Raw genomic sequence first — 21430 nt, 5'->3', positions numbered from 1 at the left:
ACTGTGCATACCCTTTGATCCAGCAGTGTTACTACTGGGATTATATCCCAAAGAGATTATAAAGAAGGGAAAGGGACCTGTATGTGCACGAATGTTTGTGGCAGCCCTTTTTGTAGTGGCTAGAAACTGGAAACTGAATGGATGTCCATCAGTTGGAGAATGGCTGAATAAATTGTGGTATATGAATATTATGGAATATTACTGTTCTGTAAGAAATGACCAACAGGATGATTTCAGAAAGGCCTGGAGAGACTTACACGAACTGATGCTGAGTGAAATGAGCAGGACCAGGAGATCATTATATACTTCAACAACAATACTAGATGATGACCAGTTCTGATGGATCAGGCCATCCTCAGCAACAAGATCAACCAAATCATTTCTAATGGAGCAGTAATGAACTGAACCAGCTATACCCAGAAAAAGAACTCTGGGAGATGACTAAAAACCATTACATTGAATTCCCAATCCCTATATTTATGCACACCTGCATTTTTGATTTCCTTCACAAGCTAATTGTACAATAATTCAGAGTCTGATTCTTTTTGTACAGCAAAATAATGTCTTGGTCATGTATACTTATTGTGTATCTGAGTTATATTTTAATATATTTAACATCTACTGGTCATCCTGCCATTTAGGGGAGGGGGTGGGGGGGTAAGAGGTGAAAAATTGGAACAAGAGGTTTGGCAATTGTTAATGCTGTAAAGTTACCCATGTATATATCCTGTAAATAAAAGGCTATTAAATTTAAAAAAAAAATTTGTTGGTTCATTAATTCATCTCTCTTTCAGGGCTCAGATAAAGAATGATTTCTTTTTTCTCCTTCCTTCTATCCCCTCTCCTCAACAGCAACTTCCTCTTTCACAATATGATGGACCCTATGATATTTTCAGAGGCCTAGAAAATGTTTCCTAGACATGACACTTCTTCTAAGAGTGGAGGTAAATCAGTGAGAGACAAAAAGTAAGTGTTGAAGAGGAGCAAGGTCTCTATCTTGTAGGATAGAGAGTCAAAGGAGTGATTCTATGTGATCTACTTGCAGACACAGCTGGTCAAAGAGAATCATGACTATCAACAATGAGACTTCAATATGGCATCCCATTTCACAGAGATAGAGAGTGAGGATTCATCCACAAAGTAGATAATGAGTCTGGCACCCACAGAATCTGGGACTCTGAGAAGTGCAAAGTTCTTCTAGAATAAGAGGTCAAATTTCAAATCACCTCTATAAGGAAAATATCTATCCAGAGTAATGAATATAACTTTTCTTCTTCAGGTAATCCCCAAAATAGGTAAGGAAAGATGGGTATTAAAGTGAGGAAAACCTTAAGGTTTTAGAGGACACATCAGGTTAATCTGATGGAGTAATGGCAGCTTCTCCTGCTAAAAAGGAAAGGCCCTGTGTGTGGAACCAACAAAAATTAAGAAAATCCTACTGATGTGAATGTCCTTAGGCCTAACAGTGAAAGAATTAGAGAGAAAAATTTTCATTGCTTATTTCAAGAGAGGGAAAGCCATTAGTACCATCACAAATAAAACTCCACAAAAGTCAATGGAAACAGGAAAAAAAAATCTCTGAATAAGATACTCTCAAAGTGAGCCTCCTTTCTTTGATAAAAGGAAAATCCAAACCAAAGAAGCCTATAAGGTTATTAATAAAAGGCAGAGGATTCAATTAACATGTAAAGCCCTTGTCAATAATAAAATCCTGGTAAATAGATCTCTAGGCTTCAAATCTGGAGATCTAAGTCCAAATTCCACTCAATTACTAACTTTCTAGCTCTGTGATCCTGGGCAAGTCACAACTTCTCAGAGCCTTCATTTGCTCAACTATAAAACAGGGATAATAAAATTTGCACTACCAGCTTTACAGGGTTTCTGTGAGGAAAAGGCTTTGCAAATCTCAAACATTATATAAATGTGAATTTTTATTGATAAAATGTGTAACTCTTCTAAAAAGTAGAGAGGAAGGAGAGGAAGAAGGGAAGAGAAACATCTCTCATTAAGGAGATAGCAGAGAGGGAGCAGAAGAAAGGGGGGAGGGGCAGAGACACACAGAAAGAAAGACAGAAACAGACAGATGACAAATGACAGAGGCAGACAGAGACAGAAACAGAGAGACAAAGACACACACACAGAGAGAGATAGAGACAGATAGGGAGAGAAGGAGAGAAGGAGGGAGAAAGAAAGAGGGAGAGAGAAGAGAGAAGAGAGAGGAGACCTAATACTCATGGCTTCTGCAAAGGAAATATTCAAGCCAAGACAATCCCCTTATTGCCTACTTAGTAATTAGCTCTTCTTGTTCAAGAGCCAAATAAGAGGATTGTTTTGTCATCTTCTAAGTACCTAGGTCCTTCATCCCTGCATTATATACAGCCAGCCAAAAGAAGTCTCATCATCCCCAAAGCACCCAAGTGCTAAGCTAATAAATGTGGCCAAAAGCATGCAGGCAGGGAAGCTCTGAGTATATTCTGTGCTCTTCAGTAACACAAATAAGGATGGGAAAAAATTATATTAAGAAATGGAAAATGAAATCCTAAGAACCAGAAATACATACATATTAACATCTAAAAGAAATTTTTTAAAAGAAAACAAAGCCAAAGGTAACAGAATCCCAGGCAGACTTGAATTGAATACAGGTAAAACACATTTTTGTTTCTTTTCGGTGTTAATTCATTTGGTTGAACTCTGTTAAATACAACGGTTTTATATAAAATGTTGCTCCTTCTTTTATACATTTATTTGGTTTTGTCTTTACTGATGGTTATTAAGTTTATAATAAAAACATTTTTAAGATCATTGACATTCCATTCTGCTTTTTTGATGTGGCTTAGCACCTGGATTTAAGAAGTGAGAAGATAGTTGCATAAGCAGAGCTTGATGTTCCAGATGCAAATTAATAAATGATTACAAGTTGCAAAGATGATTCATAGCTTTGTCAAATTTAGAATCTTTACCTAGTGTGTCAGTTCATGTGAGAATTTTCTCACATGAGATACTGAATCTGAAAAACACAGAGAATATTAGCTTCAATTATAACCCAAAGACACAGATATCTTTGTCTTTATGAAGGTTTGTCCCATACTTGTCCATTTAAATACCATCATTTGTAAAAAAAAAAAAAATCTTTTATATAACTGAAAATAGGTAAAGGTTATTCCTTGTTCTCTGTTTTGCAAAGAGGCATAAGATAAATTTCTGCTTAATTGTCATTCCAGGAAAAAGTTTGTCTCTTTATACAGATGTGTTTTTCTTTTTTGAGATCATGAAAAAATATTAGTGATTCAATAAACATTTATTAAATGCCTATTTCCAAGCACTATGTTAAATACTAGGCACATGAAGAAAGGCAAAAGTCAGTCTCTGCATTCAGGGAGCATACCATCTAATGAAAGAGATAGCATATGCATACAAATATATACAAACAAGCTTTATGTAATATAAATGGGAAATAACCAACAGAGAGAAGAGACCAGAATTAAAAGGGGGAAAAAAAGCTTTCTGTAAAAGGTGGGATTTTAGCTTGGAACTGAAAGAAGCCCGGGAAGCCAGCAGTTGAGATGAGAAAGGACATTCCAGGCATGAGGGACAATCCAAAGAAAATGTGCCTACAGAAGAGACAGGTTGTTTTATCTAAGAAACAGAAAGGAGACTAGTGTTACTGGACTTAGAAGAGTGGGTGTGAAAGGAGACAGCATGTATAAAAAGGCTAGAAAGGTGAAGTGGAGGGGACGGTAACAGATCATGAATGAAGGGCCTTGTTTTTTGCATTTGATCCTGGGAATAATAAGGTATCAAGATTCTCTGTGATTTCATGGACCATAACATGCCAGGACTTAGACTATAGAAGGGCCTGGCATATTATGGTTCTTGGTCCAAAGAATCGGACAAGATTCGAACAACTGAACAAGAACAGAGTTTACTGAATGGGGAGAGAAGGAGTGAAAGGAGAGATAGTGTTTGTGTGTTTGAGTGTGTGTGTGAGAGAGAGAGACAGAGAGACAGAGACAGAGACAGAGAAACAAAGAAAGAGAGAAAGAGACAGAGAAACAAAGAAAGAGACAGAGAGACAGAGAGACAGAGAAACAGAGAAACAAAGAAAGAGAGAAAGAGAGAGATACCTAGGTAGGAGTCTGTACTTTAGGAAAATCACTTTTGGTAGCTGAATAGATGATGGATTGAAGTGGTGGGAGCCTTGTGACAGGCAGACTAACCAGAAGGCTATTGGTGATGAGGTCCTATACCAGAATGGTAACAGTATCAAAGGAGAGAAGGAGTATTTGTGGGATGTTGCAAATCAACAGGCAAAAGAAATACTGGCTGAAATTTTGCAGATATGGAAAGATCAAATGAGGATTTTTTTGAGGTTGGGAAAAACCTGAGAAGATTTGTAGGCAATAGGAAAGGAGCACCAGTATAGAGAAAGAGATTGAAGATAAGTGATAGAGTGGAGATGATAGAGGGGACAATCTGCTGAAAGAAGTAGGATGGAATGTTCAGGTAGAGGGGGTTTACCTTGACAAGAAATAGGATTATTGAGTGATACAGGAGAGAAGGAAGCAATAGTGAAAGAAAGTATCTGAGTGATATGAGATGAGAAGGGGAGAAAAGGGAGTTCTTAGTGAATATCCTCAATTTTTTCAGTATGAGGTAAGTTTCTCAACTGAGAGGATTGGGGGAGGAGGTGCCATAGGAAGTTTGAGGAGAGATGAAAAGGTTTGGAAGAGCTGCTGTGGGGAGTGGAATAGTGAGTTGATAAGGAAGGTGTAGGAGTTCCTAGTTAGCAGTGAGGGCTCAGCTGTGGTTATATAAATAAATTCATAGTGGGATCCAGTCAGAATAGTTGCATGATTTTATCCACCTTCATTCATCAGCTTGTGTGTAGGAGCAAAGACAAAGGATATTGGGAGTTATCCAAGGCTAAGGCTTACCAGGACATAAGAGATGATATAAGAAGGAAAGAAACTCAAAAGAGGACAATACAGAGTTGACATAGTTCACCAAAGGGTCAAGACAGGGAAAGGAGTGGCTAGTACAGGGCTGATAGCCTAACTATGCATTTTTTAAATGTCTATTTACATTTTTCTATGCTATTTGATATTGATAATGACTTACATGATCATTAACAGTGGATTTCTGGTCTTATGAATTCAGGGGTTCAAGAAATCAGAACCAAAGAGAGAATTTTTCACTTTTTGGTGATTTCTAAGTATGATTCAGAATATAGTTGTTAGGTTATTTTTGAATACTTAAAGTTAATAAAGAGATAAGTCAATAGATATTTGAAAATAGGCTTCAAATCACTAACAGTAAAATAAATTAAAACATCTCTAAGGTTTTACTTCATACCCTACAAATTAGCAGATAAAAAAATGGAAACAGGGAGTATATTGGAGGGGCTGTAGAAAGACAAACTTTTAGTGAAGCTGTGAAATCGTCTGATTAATAGTGGCAATATTGATTTCTCCAAAAGGGAAAGGGAGATGAAGGCATCCAGAGAATATCCATTACATCTCTAACAGAAATTATATGCAAGGTTTTATAAAGATAATGTTGAAAACTAATTTTGCATGTATTTTGAAAAATAAAAAGCTATTAAAAAAAAAAAAGTATGATGAATGCTATCAAAGACAGTCCCTACACAAACAGTAGTCCCTGACTAATTTTACTATCACTATTCAAGAAAATAAGAGAAAAAGTTCCCTCCAAACACCACGCACTTGGGTTTACTTCTAAAGTATTTTTCTCCCACAATATCTTTTGTTGTTGTTTTCATATAACATGTGCACATTGTGTATAGAAGAACTGCATAGGTTTAACATATATTGTATTACTTACCATCTAGGGGAAGGAAGGGAGAAAAATTTGAAATACAAGGTTTTGCAAAGTGGATTTTGAAAACTATCTTTGCATGTATTTTGAAAAATAAAAGGCTGTTAGTATAATATGTGCATAGTCGAATATTTTGAACATAAAAATTACTTTATTTTCATTACATCTGCTTATAAATAAGAAATTTCAAGTATGGTTTCATTACACATTTTAGATTGTCATAAGTTAACATATAAACAAGCTTATGTTATTTTCACTATCTTGGAAGGAGGGAAACACATTTATCAAACACTTATTATATGTTAGACACTGTGGTAAGCATTTTACAAATATTACCTCATTTGATCCACATAACAACCTTGAAAGGTAGGTGCTATTATTGCCATATTTTACAATTGAAAAAAATTGAAGCAAGTAGAGGGTAAATGACTTGCCCAAAGTCATACAGCTATTGTCTAAGGCTGGATTTGAACTCAGATCTTTCTGACCCCAAATCCAGATCTCCATCCCTTGTGCCAGTCAGCTTGTCCATACTTCTATTCCCAGTCCAATACCAATTATTTTCTTCTGTTTCTTTGATCACTAAGAAAGCAAAGTCTTATTGTCTAGGTGACAGAACCCTCCTATCCTCTGTGTTGAATGTGTTTTTCTTGTATTTACCCAAATATTGACAATTGTTTTCCTAGAATTTATTCACAAAATTTATCTTTTTCTGAGGAAACATGTTCCTGCTTGGCACCTAAATTTGCTCCTGTTTTCTATTTTTCCTACTTATGTTTTAAAATCATTTGTTTTCTTCTGTTTTATACTTTCTCATATTTTCTAAATTCATTTACTCTAAAATAGCCTTTTTTCCTTTATAGCTTTTTCTTTTTCCTAAATGGTTTTACCTTATTCCCTTAAATAATGTTCCACATAAAGACCTTTCAACTTCCCATCTAAGATCCTTACACTCTACTCAGGAAGTTACTTCCATATACACATTTCACATACATTTCAATTACACTGCATTTTTTTTTAACAGAACCTTTTGCATAAACATTAGCTACAGCTAAATTTTTATTATTTTCATCAAATGATATAGTACATAATATACTTGTGTTCTCAGGAGCTAGAGTTTTACAGTAGGAATTGCTGTAAAATATCTTGACATTGGGGATACAGAGAACAGACATAACTGTAGAATTAGAATTTTAGAAAAGAGATGTTTATAACTATAATTTTAAACACAGAAAATAATGTCATAATTCACTATAATTCCTCTAGTTTCCTGAACACACACACACACACAATGTATATGTATACATATATATCCATTATTAGCAGTATATGCATAGTGTATTTCCATAGATTTTTCCATATTGCCTTTATGATTGGATATGCACATGCTCTTGCGTTGATTATTTGGCAGCTGGCATGTTTCAAAGAAGTGACAGATATAGCCTGATACCATTTCTTTAGCCATACATGGAAGCTATTTCAGCCCTGACCTTTGTTCAGTCACCCTTGACTTCTTTATCAAGTCACAAGAGCTAGACATTTCTCCTCCTTATTTCTGTTCGTGTACAAGCAAACTATATTGATAAGTCAATTCTGCTGTTGAGAACAAAAACAATTTCATAGTATTGTTACAAAAAAAAAAAAGGAAATGAGTTCTTTACACATCAAAGGATACTAATTCATTATTAAAATAATTCAGTTCTTTTAAGCTATTTATAGGAATCAAACACAATGTTCACTGAAGCATAATGATTTTTATAAAAAGCCTGATGTGAGCTGGTAAGACTGATTATGCCTGTTTAATTTCAGAAGTAGTTTTCAGTGAAAATTAATTTACTGCAATAAGTATGAAGAATAATAAAACAAATATTTGACTGTCATTCCTTTTTAAAATCTGCTTTTCATTAATTTACAAATAAAGTAAGAGAAACATTTTAATCCTTCAAAAATGCCATTTTAAACAATAAACTTAATTTATCCCATTGTAAAAGATTAATAACTGATATTTTAAAGCCTATATTCTGATAATATTAAACAAAACTTAACTCTGGCAATCTCTTGTAATATTGGATCAAAGTTTAGTTTTATGACATCAGGGCTCATTTTTTAAAGCTACTATCAATAATTATAAACTAGTTTCACATGTATTAAATTGCTATTCATTGTTTCAGTTGTGTCCAACTCTTTATGACCCCATTTGGGATTTTCTTGGCAAAAATAATAGAGTTTAACATTTCTTTTTCTAGCACATTTCACAGATGAGGAACTGAAGCATACAGGGATAAGTGACTTGCCCAAGATCACATAGCTACTGTCTGAGGTCATTCTCAATATTGTTGGTGACAAATTTAGTAGATCTGGCTTATAAAAGAACATAACTTCTCTGACTCCTGATTATTAACATATTATTAAAATGTTTTAATATGGTAAATATAACATAGCTAAAATATTGTCAAAAGAAATATCCTTTTGTTAATGATAAAAATCCCTTTGATAATGATAAAATATCATTAAAGACAATGATAGCAATTTTTTTTCAATTTTACATAATTTAAAATCATATGTTAAACACATTAAAATACACACATATTAAATTTCTGGTTGATGGAAGGTAAACTCTCTGATAACAAGAATTGTTGTTGTTTTGCTCTAGGGCCTAGAAGATAGATATATAGCACATTATTAAATGCTTATTGATGGGTTTAATTGAAAGTTGAGCTAAAAGCCTCTACTGAAACACAATCACAGCTTTTATTTGTTTCCACTATATATACCTAATTTATATTGTCTCCATGTAGCTAGAAGAGGAATGACCTAAATGATCATAACCAATATCTGCATTTGAGAGCACCACAGAACAATCAGTGACCCTCTCTGACACATTTTTTCTTTTATTTTTTCAAATATATGTAAAGATAGTTTTCAATATTTATTTTTGTAACACTTTGTGTTCCAAATTTTTTCTTCCTCTGTTACCTCTCCACTCCCTAAGATAGCAAGCAATGTAGACTATACAATCCTTTTAAACATATTTCATATTTGCCATATTGTGTAAGAAAAATCAGAAAAAAGAAAAAGAAAAAAGAGGGGAAAAAAAAAGAAAAGGTGAAAATGGTATACTTAAATCCACATTTGGTTTCTATAGTTCTCTCTCTGGATGCAGGTGACATTTTCCATCCCAAGTCTATTGGAATTGTCTTGGATCACCATATTGCTGAGAAGTGCCAAGTCTATCATAGCTGATCATCACACAATATTTCTGTTAGTGTATACAATGTTCTCCTAGTTCTGCTCACTTCCCTCAGCATCAGTTCTTGTAAGTCTGAGGTATTTAGTAGATTTTGTAATAATGAATTGACAAATATTTGTATTGATTAAACACAATAGCTAGTATGGATATAGTATTTTAAGATTATCTTATTTGATTTTCATATCAGCTTTATGAGCTTTATTATAATCCTATTTTATTGAAGAAATTGAGACTGAGAGGATCACCCAGCTCTAGTCATTGTATTGCATAAAAGGTCTTCAGCATCATACGGATACAAAGCTTAGAAGAAAATCCTTTGTGATACAAAGTACAGATATTTCCTGGGCCTAAGACTTTTAAAGTGGATCCTATTTGCCCCAGCAGCTTCTGTATGTGCTATCTACCCCTCTAAATTTGTTTATACTTTTACTTCCTTTTTAATTTTTTTAAGTAGCTTCCACTTGAAAGTTTTCACCAACTCAAGAAAGAGTTAAATCTAAAAGCTTTTCATCTTCTCCCTAGGTAGATCTGCGGTTGTCACCCCAGTAGGGATAAGGGGAGGGGGCAATCTCAATCCTTCCCCTCTTGCTGCCTCAGATTCCCTTCTGGACTTGCACTTTCTGAGGGAAAATCCCTCTCCAGACTATGCAGAAGTGAGTCATGGGTTAGAGTGCACATCTTTGGTCTTTAAGACTCCCCACATTTATGTGAATTAAAATATAGTATTTTCACCTGTCTTTTTGTTTGCTTTTTTTCATTCTGGGTTTTTTTTCCTCCCATTTGGTCTGATTTTTCTTGCACAACATGACAAATATGGAAATATGTTTAAAGGGATTGCACATATTTAATTTAGAGTGCTTCACATACATTGTATCTAGGATATACTACAACATATTCAACATATATAGGACTGCTTGCCATCTAGGGGAGGGGGTGGAGGGAAGGAGGGGAAAAATCGGAACAGAAGTGAGTGCAAGGGAAAATGTTGTAAAAAAAAAAAAAAAATTACTCAGGCATGGGCTCTGTCAATAAAAAGTTACTATAATTAAAAAAAAATTTTTTTAGAGTGCTTGCTGTTTTAGGGAGGGGGGGAGGAGTACGGGCGGGAGAAAAATCTGGAACACAAAGTCTTACAAAAATAAATGTTGAAAATTATCTTTACATATTTGGAAAAAATAAAATATTGAAAAAAAATTTTAATTAGAAAAAGAGAGAACTTTGATAAAAAATTAAAAAAAAGAACTCTCCTTATCTACCCTGATTCCTTGGGGCTTCCTTCTCACAGAAATAAATTAAACAGGTGGCTTAATACTCCCAGTCTGAGCTCTCTAAACAAGGAAAAGGGGGAAGTAGGTAGCAGAGAAATTCCTAGCGAGGGGAACCAAGATTCCCACGGATCCTAGAGAAGCATGAGGCGCGCAAAGCGCCAACGCACACGCGCGCGTACGGGAGGGCGCTCCAAGTCTCGCGAGGCTGAGGACGCGGGAAGTGGCACGCGGGCGAGCACTAGGCGCGAGCCTCGGGGAAGGCGGGAAGCGATCGCTGCCGCTGCCGCGGCTTCTCCAGACCGATTCCGGCCCTTCTCCAGACCGGCCCCTCACCCAGACCTGGAAGCCAGAACTGGCAGGGGTGGGTGCGGCTCCCTCTCGAAGAAGCCGAATTTACGGGGGAGGGGGCGGGCGACAGCCGGGTTCTCAGCTCAGGGGCCTCCTCCTCAGAGAAGGTCTTTTTCTGTCAGAAGACGGTGAGAGGAGCGGCCCTGTCTTTGCCCCCGGTGTTTCAGCCGAGCACGGCTAGCTTTTTAACAGCAGGCGTTTATTCATTTAAATTCGTCAAAGAAATATGAGTGTGGAGTCAGCTTACGGAACCTGGGGGGGGGGGGGGGGGGGGGGGGGGGGGGGGTTGTAGGAATCTAGAAGATTCTGTTCCTGCCTTTAATTTGTGAAATCGCATTCAGCCGCCTCCGTCTCTCTGGAGAAGAAAGTGACTGTGACTTTGCACGGCCCTCCCCTATTTAAATCCAATTAACCCGCAAGTCAAGACATTGACAGATAACGGTTGTTAAATGCCCACTACGCATGCGCTATGCCAGCTTTGCCCTGGGAGAAAATGATCAATAAGATTTGGTCCCTGACCCTCGGTATTAAACACAATACACCGACTAAAGGCAACTGAGTTTAAAGAGAAGGGACAAACGGGCCCGTGGGGAGGGGGGGAGGGGCGGGGTTGTGCGTGGGAATGGGGAAGTAGAACTCTGGGACACTCAAGCGAGAGTTTCCAAATGTGGAACCCTGGGATAGAATTCCTCTCCAACAAATAATGGCCGCCTCTCTCAGGGCCTTAGGCTCCTTCTTAGTTAAATGACAAGTTAAAATAAGGTCTAAGAAAAGTTTGAGATTTGGGGCCCAAGTGTCCCCCGCTTTTACCCTTCTCTAAACTGAATAAAACTGTCCTAATAAAGGAGAACTATCAGGTTGTATAACTGTTGACTAATATGCTCCTGTGAAAAGTATGCTTCAACAAGTCTAAAAGCAAGAGGACCCGGGTTCAAATAATTAGGTTAGCTCTATAGCCTTAGTCAAAACATTTAAACTTTTCCTCCTCTGAGTTTCCTTATTTTGATTTATCATACCAAGATTCCTCCATTCTCTCCTGAGGTCCAGATTTCAGGAGATCCTTAATCTTGAATAGGAAAAAAAAAATTTTTTTTAAATATTGTTTATTCCTTTGTTATTCTATGTATTTTATGCATCTAAAATGCATATTCTGAGGAGACCAAAGGCTTTACCATATTGCTAGAGTCTGACACATACAAAAAGCTTAAAAACACCTGACATAAAAATAAATATTGCTAGGAGATTTCTCATTTTATTATTTATCAAGCAAATAAAAATATGTTGAAAATGGAAGAGTCATTATTATGGGTAGCAAAACTAAATCTTTTATATTTTTTATCATTAGCTTTACACTGAACAGGCTGTACAGAGCAAAATTATACAATCCTATTCAAAGCATACTTCACACGCATTTTAAATAAGTCTTTTCTGAGAGAGGTTTTTAATATTAAAATATTAAATGAATATATAAGAAATAGTGTCCTAAACAAGTCAGAATCAAGATTTTATTAATCACAAATTGATTCAGAATTAATAGATGGTCAGACTCAAAGAATAGTGACTAATAACTTAATATCAACTTGGAGGTCAATATCTTTTTTTCCCCCCTAGAAGTCAATCTCTAATGGAAAGCACTCGGGAGCTATGCTTGGTGCTCCACTAGTTTACGTTTTTATCAATGACTTGGATAAAGCCATAGTAATTAAATATGTATACAGATGACACAAAATTAAAGGGATAGCTAATTGAATGTTTTAAAAGATTTTGATAGGCTAAACCACTGGATTGATTTTTGTAGTACCACAGATTTAGAGCAAGAAGAGACATGAGACATCATTAAAGAAACTGAAGCTCATGGAAGTAACTTGCCCAAGTTAACACAGGTAGTAAGAATTGAGGTGAAGTTTAGAATTCAGGGCTTCTTGCTTCAGAATAGATGATCTTTCCTTGGCAGCACACTACTTGCTAAAAAGATGAAATTTAATAGAAATAATCATAAATCTTAGAAAATTCAGCTTTACAACTACAAGGCAGGGAAGCTATGATTAGTCCACGGTTGCCAAGATCTAGAAGTTTTTAGTGGTTGGTTTTTTTTTAGTAAAGTCAATGAGTCAATAGTGTGGTGTGGCAATTTAAAAAAAAAAAAAAAAAAAAAAAAAAAAAAAAAGCTAATATGATCTTAGGCTGTATTTTTAAAAGTGCCAGAACAAGGGAGGTGATAGTACCACTGCACCCTACCCTGGTGAAACTGGGTAGTTAGTTGTAGGAGTCACATTTTAGAAAGTACATTGATAAACTATAGGACAACTAGAACAAAGGTTCTTACCCTAGGGGCGATGAACTTTTTAAAAGAGATTTTGATAATTATCAATCTAATTTCTTTTGTAATCCCATGTGTTTTATGCTTTCAAAAACATTACTCTAGTTTAAACTTCATCAGATGTTTGACACAAAAAAAGTTAAGAACCTTTGATCCAGAGAAAGGAAGCCAGCATGGTGAATTGCCTCTCATGTAATAAGAAGATTGGCTGAAAGAAATCAGGATGTTTATCCTGGAGAAGAAACTGTTTGTGGAAAATGATAGCTGACTTCAGATTTTTAAAGGGCTATCTTACAGAAGAAGGATTACACTTTATCTGCTATGTCCTGGAAGGCAGAACCAGAAGTGATAGATGGAAGATGCAAAGAGGCAAATTTAGATTTGCTGTAAGGAAAAATATTCCAGCAATTTGTTATCCAAATGTAGTAGGGGTGTCTAAAGAGGTAGTGGACTCCTCCCAATTTAAGCAAAAGCTAAATGACCAGTTATCAGTTATTGTAGAGGGAATTTTTTGTTCAGCTTCAAGTTGGACTAAATGGTCCCTGAGGTTCCTTCTAATTCTAAGAGTCTGTGACTTTCTGAGAAAAAACACCAAAGATAAATTTTACAAAGACATATGAACATGAATCTTGGAAATTTCTGAGGGCTTTACAAATTAAGTGACAGAACTAAGTTTTGTACCAAGGACTTCTGGCTTCATAACCAATACTTCTCCCCTACTGTCACATTGCTTTCCTTCAGTTATGGAGATCCCTGTGAAAGAGAGGTCTTCCCCTAGATTTTAGTCAGGTGTTTCATGCAAACTATTCAAATAATAAAAACACAAAAATGAAATTAGTTGTATGCTTAAAAATTATTTAGCTAAGTAGTTGATGTCATCAATCTTGTGTTAATCTCAAATTATAAATTTACTTTAGAACATTTCAAATATTTCATAGTCATTACATTATAGAACTGAAGCAGTATTCTTTGATTAGCCTGTTTCTCTATTTCTAGAATATTTACAGGTACAAACCATTTCATTTTTTGGTAGCTATTAAATAACACAAGCATATAACTATGTTCAAATAAGTTTATGTTCACTGAATCATAGAATCATAAATCTGGAAGGGGCTTTTTGAGTTTTAGACCTTCAAGAAGATTAACAACTAAACCTCACAAGACTGATGGTCAGTGTTGGATTTTTTTTTTTTTAATACACATAGAGTACACATGCATCTAGTAGTTCCACTCCAAAAAAATCTAGCAACAGATTCACAAATCTACTTCCAGTTCTATGACCTTATGAAATGATAGGTTTGAAAAGTGCCAGGGATTTCAGAGTGAAAAAGCACAATGAAGTCATTATCAGACCAAGCCTGATCTTCCTTCCAGAAAGATTTCACACAGGACAAAATACTTAGAAACATCTACTACCCAGTCATTTTTCTCTAGCATCAGAGAGCATATACTGAAAATCACAACACCATTTAAATGGTATTCATGCCATAGGGAATACTCTGGTTAGAAATTTTTTTAAAAGCCTACAATAATGGGGTTCTCAGAGGGCTTATTCATAATGACTTGACAATAAATATATGGTCTTCCCTGAAAAAATTGTGGTTTAGAAAGTAAAAAAGTAACCACACATGTTAGTTTGAGAAAGCTAATATTTTCTCTGCAGTGAACTGCAGTATAATGACTATATAAAATATAATGAATATAAAAAGTAACCAAAAATATCATATCATAGTGTTCTCAAAAAAATGTTTATTGAATACATACTATGTAGCAGGTACTGTGTGGGTGATACAAAGATGTATAAAATGTAATTATTATCTTCATGGAGCTTACAATCTAGTAAGAAATATATAAATTCTTTTTAAATGCCACATTTAGGGTACTATCCATTTCTATGTGTATCTGACGTGTAATTTGGCTTGTGAATGAATGCAAAGAATGAGGGTGTTACAAATGTGATTTTGCTATATTTTTAAAAGTTTTTATGTTATTTAAATTATAATAAATTTTTATGTTGCTTTAAAGTTCATGAAACATTTTTCTTAGCAAATGGATCACTGAATGAATTGTCCCTTACCTGAAAATTTTCACAGTATCCCCAAATTGCCAAATCATTTTTGGATAATAAAAGATCAACTTTAAAATGTAATTATGCCATGTAAAAAATGCAAAAGAATTTTTTCATTATTTTCTTCATGGTTATATTTGTGATTGTTTAACCTTTTCACAGAGAATATGTAATCATATAAATAACATTATTAATATTAAATAATTTTTCTAAAGGAAAAATTTTAACTTTTTAACCATAAACTTTCTCAATGTATTTAAGTATATATTTACACATCCAAATTATTTTTTCTAAAATTACAGATAAAAGAATGGCAAACTCCTTTTTAGCACAGAACTTTATTACACTTTCAGATCTGCGACCAAATCTGGCCCGTCCTGTAAGTTTCATTGACATACTTCTTTTGTTATTTTCTAATGAAATTTTATATTATGAGATTACATTACTTCAAAATTATGTAATTCACATGTATATAGGTATCCAATGCATTAGTATAATTGTTTGATATAAAGTACCCCAGCTTCTTTGTGTATATCCTACAAAAATGAAAACTAATGCTTCTGTTATTTATAGGGGAGTCTACATGATTGTATTGATTAATACCAATATAATTGGTAATTCATTTTTGAAATTATTGGAAACTTCCTTATATCATTTTAGTTGAATGTTGAATTGAGAGATTTAGTCAAACTCAGCATTATAAAGCAAAAGATTTTTTTGTACAGTATGTTCTCCAGGTGACTACAATTACAGATTTAGATTATGTTATTATGATGGATTTAAGGAAATATCTCAAATATTCTTTCACAAGAAGCATGTTGAATTGAATTGTTGGATTGAAACATAAATTAATTTCACACTACAGGAATTCTCAATTTTCACAGAGGATATAAATGGTGGAAGAGAAAGAAGGGGGTGAGAAAAGAAAGCTGTCTAGCTTGTTAGGCTGAGCTCACAGCATGTCTACATTGTGATCCCAGGGTCTGGTCCTTAGCTTTGCAGGTTCTGAATCTTGATTTTATTAGTTCACCCAGTGGTGACAAAGCTCTGAGGAATCAATTCATGCTGACTAAACTCACTAGAGAAGGATTTATAAACCAGAATGCCACTTTATTAATTTATAATGGGTGATACATCAGGCAGGATTACTAGTACTGGTTATTTGCACAGGGCATTCCCTTCTAGTGGGTAGATCCACTCAGGAGACTAAAGTTATAGATCTGAAGGCTAATTGGTGACAATAGAATTAGAGCAAAGGCAGTTATTCTTAAGTGATATTTCTGTCAAGCCTGATGAATTACCTTTCTCTACTCTAGGGATATTTCTGTCTAGATAATTGTTAGTAGTGGTCATTACCATCAGATCACTTTCTCTCCTGGATAGTGCTCAAGAAATGCAGAAATCTAACTCTTTGATTCTTTTTTTTTTTCTAGACTCCATGAAAATCTCTATCCTTCTTTTGTGATGACATTAAGTCAAATATTTTACAATTAATTAGATCACAACTTTTCTTACATTAAATATAATTTCATATGCTTTGTGAGATTTAAGAGGCACTTGCTAGGACTCGGGAATCCCCATAATCTTATCAGGAACATATTTACAAATAATTTCTTGGAGTCAATTTCTTCACAAAGCTAATCTTACTGATTTAATTTTGTTTTGCATTAGTGTTAATTTTTTATTCTCTCCCTAAGTTCTTGAGCTGTATTTAATTTAGAACTTGTGCTCATATGTACACATGCATACATACATAGACAAATGCATACCTCATAGATGAATTAGATGGATTTATAGTTTCCTGAAATTTATATGTCAATTAAATGTGTATGTATGCGTGTAAATTGAATGTACTTAACTTAAATGTACAAGAGGAATTAACAAAAAAATCTGGAATGAATACATTTGTAAAGTGAAGAATCTCTCTTTATAAAGCAAATAATGGCACATACACCCCTATTTGCTTGTTTTCTAACTTTGGTTGTCTAGTTTTCTTAATGGAAGAAGTGCCTATAAATAACTTCCATCATTTGAATTTCAAAGTTTAATCTTAGAGTTATAAATTGATTCCTAGTTGCCTGATTCAGAAGTCAAAAATTTTTTCCAATATTTCAGCAAGCTGAGTTTCCCCAGTAAAGTTCAGAGGGGTTCCCTGTATTCATATAGAGTTAAAGAAATAGTAACATTAGTCAAAAATGCAAAGGGGTAGCCAGCAGTTCGGTTAGGATGTGGAATTCTTTAAAGTTTGAGTGCAACAAATTATTGCCACATGAACAACAGCTGCTAGAACTATTAATATAAGCATGGGTTTATCCTTTGTAAGAAAAGCTAGTAATCTTGGCTTTTTTAAAGTGTTTTAATTTTTTATTCTTTTTGGTAGACACTAAAATAAACAATAAAGTTTTAAAGAAGATATTTAATGACCTACCTAGTTTTTAAGAACTAGAGCTTATAACTTTGATTTATCAGCTGCAATATACAGGTTTTGTTACAATCTAATTTATGTTACTATCCAGCACGTTTAGATTAAGGAACGAAGCAATTTTATGTGAATTGTCAAAAAAAAAAAATCCTATATAAAAGAAAGCTTTGAAGGCCTTAGGAAATTAAATTGCATTATACATGTGCTTTGAATGAATTCAGTTAAGTATCTAAAGCATAGGATAGTTACTGTGCTCCACCTAGTGATTAAAAATAAAGTAGAAACATGGTTAGTGCTATATTATATTTGTAAGGCAGTTAGCTATCCCACTACTTTGTATTAGTACTTATGCTATTTAATGTTTATATTGTTCATTTACATGCCACCCTAGAATAAATGCTTTTAAATTATTACTAGTCAAAAATATGTTTGTTATAACCAGTAAAATATAACAAGTCCATGAAATCAAATTTACCATGTACATCTGTGTTTAATATTGATTCTATAACCTTTTTGTTTTTCAGAGTATAATCGGTATGGTTATTGGGAAAACAGATGTCAAAGGCTTTCCAGACAGAAAAAGTAGAGTTATATTTAACTCTTTATTTTTCATAAGCTGTAATTTAAGTTTGTATGATAGATCCAAGGATATTTAAATGATTGAATTTGTCATGCATGTTAAACTCCTAAAGGGCAAAAACCATGTTTCTCTGTTTGATAAAGTGCCTAATTAAGAGTCATGTATGGGAAAATACTCAAGAAATGTTATTTGATGATAAAAGTTATTTGATGTTTCTAGAGAATAATTATTTAAGGTTATGGTTATAATATAATACCAAAACAACTAGCTGATTTGGTCAGTTTAACCAGTGAACTAGTTAATTAAGTGAAAAAAAGTTCTTTAGGTTTGAGTTATTTAAGACTGAGTTTGGAAAAAAATTCATTTGACTACATTTTTCACCTTTTAACTGTTTCTACTATATCCTATATTATTTTTAACTTTAATAATTATTCTCAGAACATGCATGAATACATAGTAACTTCTAAATATACTATACAAATTTCAAGAAATTCAATTTATTTTCTCATATTCCTTGCAACTTTAGTGATCTATATCATCTTCTCTTAGTGATGTAAATTCTATATATGTCTATATGATTTCAAATAGCTTCTTTAAATGGAGTTGTCTGTCAGTAAGTTACATGTTTTGTTTTTGCATACTAAATAAGACCTCCAAATTCCACTAAAAACAATGTTTTTTAAAATGTTATGCCTTCTTGTGAGTTTTTTTCATCATGCTGACTAAACTAAATTTGCATTTTGCTTTTATATAGACATTGTTAAACTGGAATTGGACGTTTGAATATATACACTATCAAATTTTTGTGGATGACCAAAAGATGTGAAATGTGAAGTTTTAAATATATAAATTTCAGCTTTTTTTCTGTTTCTATTTTCTATTTTCATTTATTTAAATTCTATAGCAAACGAAGGAATAAGTAAAACTAAAGACTTAAATTTGTCAAGGATTTTGGCAGAAAAAATTCTACTTTTGTTTTACTCATTTTGGTAATTGCAACATATTAATCTAATTTATGTAATCAATCCTACTATACTGATGCAACTTTTATTTTTTATTTTTAGTTTTTTTCTCCCATTCATTTCAAAGATCTGTAATGAAGAATTTTTTAAACAAATCAACAGCACTAATACATCTACATTTTAAAATATACTATAAATCAGATCCCCAAATTTCACTAATAAGTATAAAGACAAAAGAATTATTAGAACAACATAAGGAATCCAGACTGATTCCTAAGTGCTTCAAGGCAATCCTACTGCTACAGGAACCAGAAGTCATTAAAATATTTACTGACCCCTTGTGGTATTCATCAGGCCATCACTCAAAAGCACAAACCCTTTGTTCTGATTCAATACTTTGGAATTAAGACTGCACAAAGTGAAAGAGAAAACTGAAGTAACTTTCTGAATCATTCAAGTTTAAAAAAAAAAAAAAAGGACACACACACACACACCCATAATGGGCAGAAAATTGAGGAAAGGGAAGATGAGGAAGAGGTTTGCCATGAATTCAAAGTTGGCTCAATTCTCCACTTTGTTTTACAAGTCAATAAATTACAATATATAATTTCACAGGATGAGAAGGTAGGTATAAATTGGGATCTGTACTAGTGTAGGAAATTAACACAAATGAAATCCATCAGAGTATAAAGAATTTGTAATTGGTATATATTAATTGGGTACTGTGTACTTGGCATCTGGATTAATTCACATAATAATAAGAATTAATGGAACCAAACTTTTACATTTAAAAACTGAAACCTTTATCTTTTTTTTTTCTTTAGATATTGGATCAGAAAGGTACACTTTTAACTTCACCATTCGGGATTCACCAACTTATTTTATAAATGTAACATCCTGGGGAAAGGAAAATTATATCAAATCACTTTCCAGAAGCTTTAGAGTAGGTGATAGTGGTAAGTTATTTATTTTTCACCTATTGCTATGACAATTCTTTCCTATGACATTAATGTTTGTAGTCTACATAACCCAGCTTTTCTTCTAAAGACATAAATTGAACTATTTTAATCCAGGTTTATTAGTTATCTACATAATCTAAGTCATATAATTAAAATAAAATATATAAACTGCAAATTAGCATTCTTTATCGTAGCATCTCAGGATTGTAAGGGATTTCAGAAATTATCCAAGTTTGACCTTTACCTGAAATATGTATCCACACTACCACATCCCTAACTGTCTGACAGATGGTCAAATAGCCTCTAGGTAAATAATTTCCAGGACAAGAAACTCACTATCTATAAAAGAGCATATTGTACCTTAAAATGATTCTAAATTATTAAAACCCCTCTCAGTCTCAGGTTTCTCCTCTGCAAAATGAACATAAGCCTACATCTCATTGTTGTTTCCAGAATCAAATGATATAAGGCTTAAGCACTACATAAAAACTAGCTATTATTATAAAGAGGTTTTTTTCCAGGTAAAAATCTGTTTCCCTGGAGTTTCCATCCTCTCTTGGATTTGCAGAACAATTCTAATCCCACTTCCACACAATTTTTCCCTCTTCAACTATTCCCTTCCTAGCCCTACCCTGAAATCCACTGAACCTTTTATGGCATCCAGTTTACTATCACAGTAATTAATTATAGAATTACTTTATTTGACGCACTTCTTACTTAAATTTCATATTTACGGAAACCTCTATTGTGGCCATGTTGATTCTTCAGTGCTACAGACTGAAGCTAGAATCAAGAAGTTTTTTGGTTTTTTTTTTAACTCAAATACAGACTATTATGAATATTCACAAAGGTTTCCCCCTCCAGCCACAACTTACCCCCTCTGGAATAGCTTGCACCCACGAATTTTAAAACTTTTAACATTTGTCTTCCTTTTTGACATGATTTGCTTTAGGCCAGTGGAATTTCTGGCTGGATTGGCAAATTAGCATTTTTTTAAGTAGGTAGGGAAATGTAAGGTAAAGCTATAAGAAAATAACCAACAGATCTTCAGAGGACAGCAGAAAGGAAATTTGGGAGGTTAGAAAGCAGAACAAATGGGAGACTAGAATTCTTAGATCCTCCTGGAAACGGAAAACAGCCTGCAGAATTCTGGGAATTGTAGTTTGGCAGTTCCGGCTGCGGAGGTTTAAGGTATGGGGCTAAGAATGTGTGCACATAGCCCCCTGGTACCATTTGGAAATATCTGTTTCCCTCCCCTCCCCAACTCTATACTTATCATTCATCTGATATGGAGAGCTTATGCTTAGGATTCCTTGGTGGGACGATAGCCTGAGTGTGAAAAGGACTGGCCTGGCCCCTTAGTGAACATACAGGTAATAAGAGTGCATATAACTAGTGTAGTGAGGACCACCTGTGAT

General features: G+C 34.0%; 1 protein-coding gene and 1 long non-coding RNA gene across 2 annotated transcripts in view; one reads left to right on the top strand and one right to left on the bottom strand.

Annotated features, from left to right (window-relative positions):
- The window catches only part of LOC116420490, a 79066-nt gene extending 57947 nt beyond the window's left edge, over positions 1 to 21119 (bottom strand). Inside the window, exon 1 of the long non-coding RNA XR_004230830.1 lies at positions 20888 to 21119. This is a non-coding gene — a long non-coding RNA (uncharacterized LOC116420490). The remainder of the gene's footprint in view (positions 1 to 20887) is intronic.
- MEIOB (meiosis specific with OB-fold) overlaps positions 10461 to 21430 on the top strand; it is a 46850-nt gene continuing 35880 nt past the window's right edge. Inside the window, exons 1-4 of the mRNA XM_031945821.1 lie at positions 10461 to 10714; positions 15392 to 15468; positions 18036 to 18093; positions 19878 to 20009. Of these exons, the coding sequence (XP_031801681.1) occupies positions 10495 to 10714; positions 15392 to 15468; positions 18036 to 18093; positions 19878 to 20009 (487 nt within the window). The 5' untranslated portion in view covers positions 10461 to 10494. The remainder of the gene's footprint in view (positions 10715 to 15391; positions 15469 to 18035; positions 18094 to 19877; positions 20010 to 21430) is intronic.

The sequence above is a fragment of the Sarcophilus harrisii genome, chromosome 1 (assembly GCF_902635505.1).
Source record: "Sarcophilus harrisii chromosome 1, mSarHar1.11, whole genome shotgun sequence".
Taxonomy (NCBI): domain Eukaryota; kingdom Metazoa; phylum Chordata; class Mammalia; order Dasyuromorphia; family Dasyuridae; genus Sarcophilus; species Sarcophilus harrisii.
Note: the sequence above shows the minus strand (reverse complement) of the source record. Positions and strands in the feature narration are given on the sequence as shown.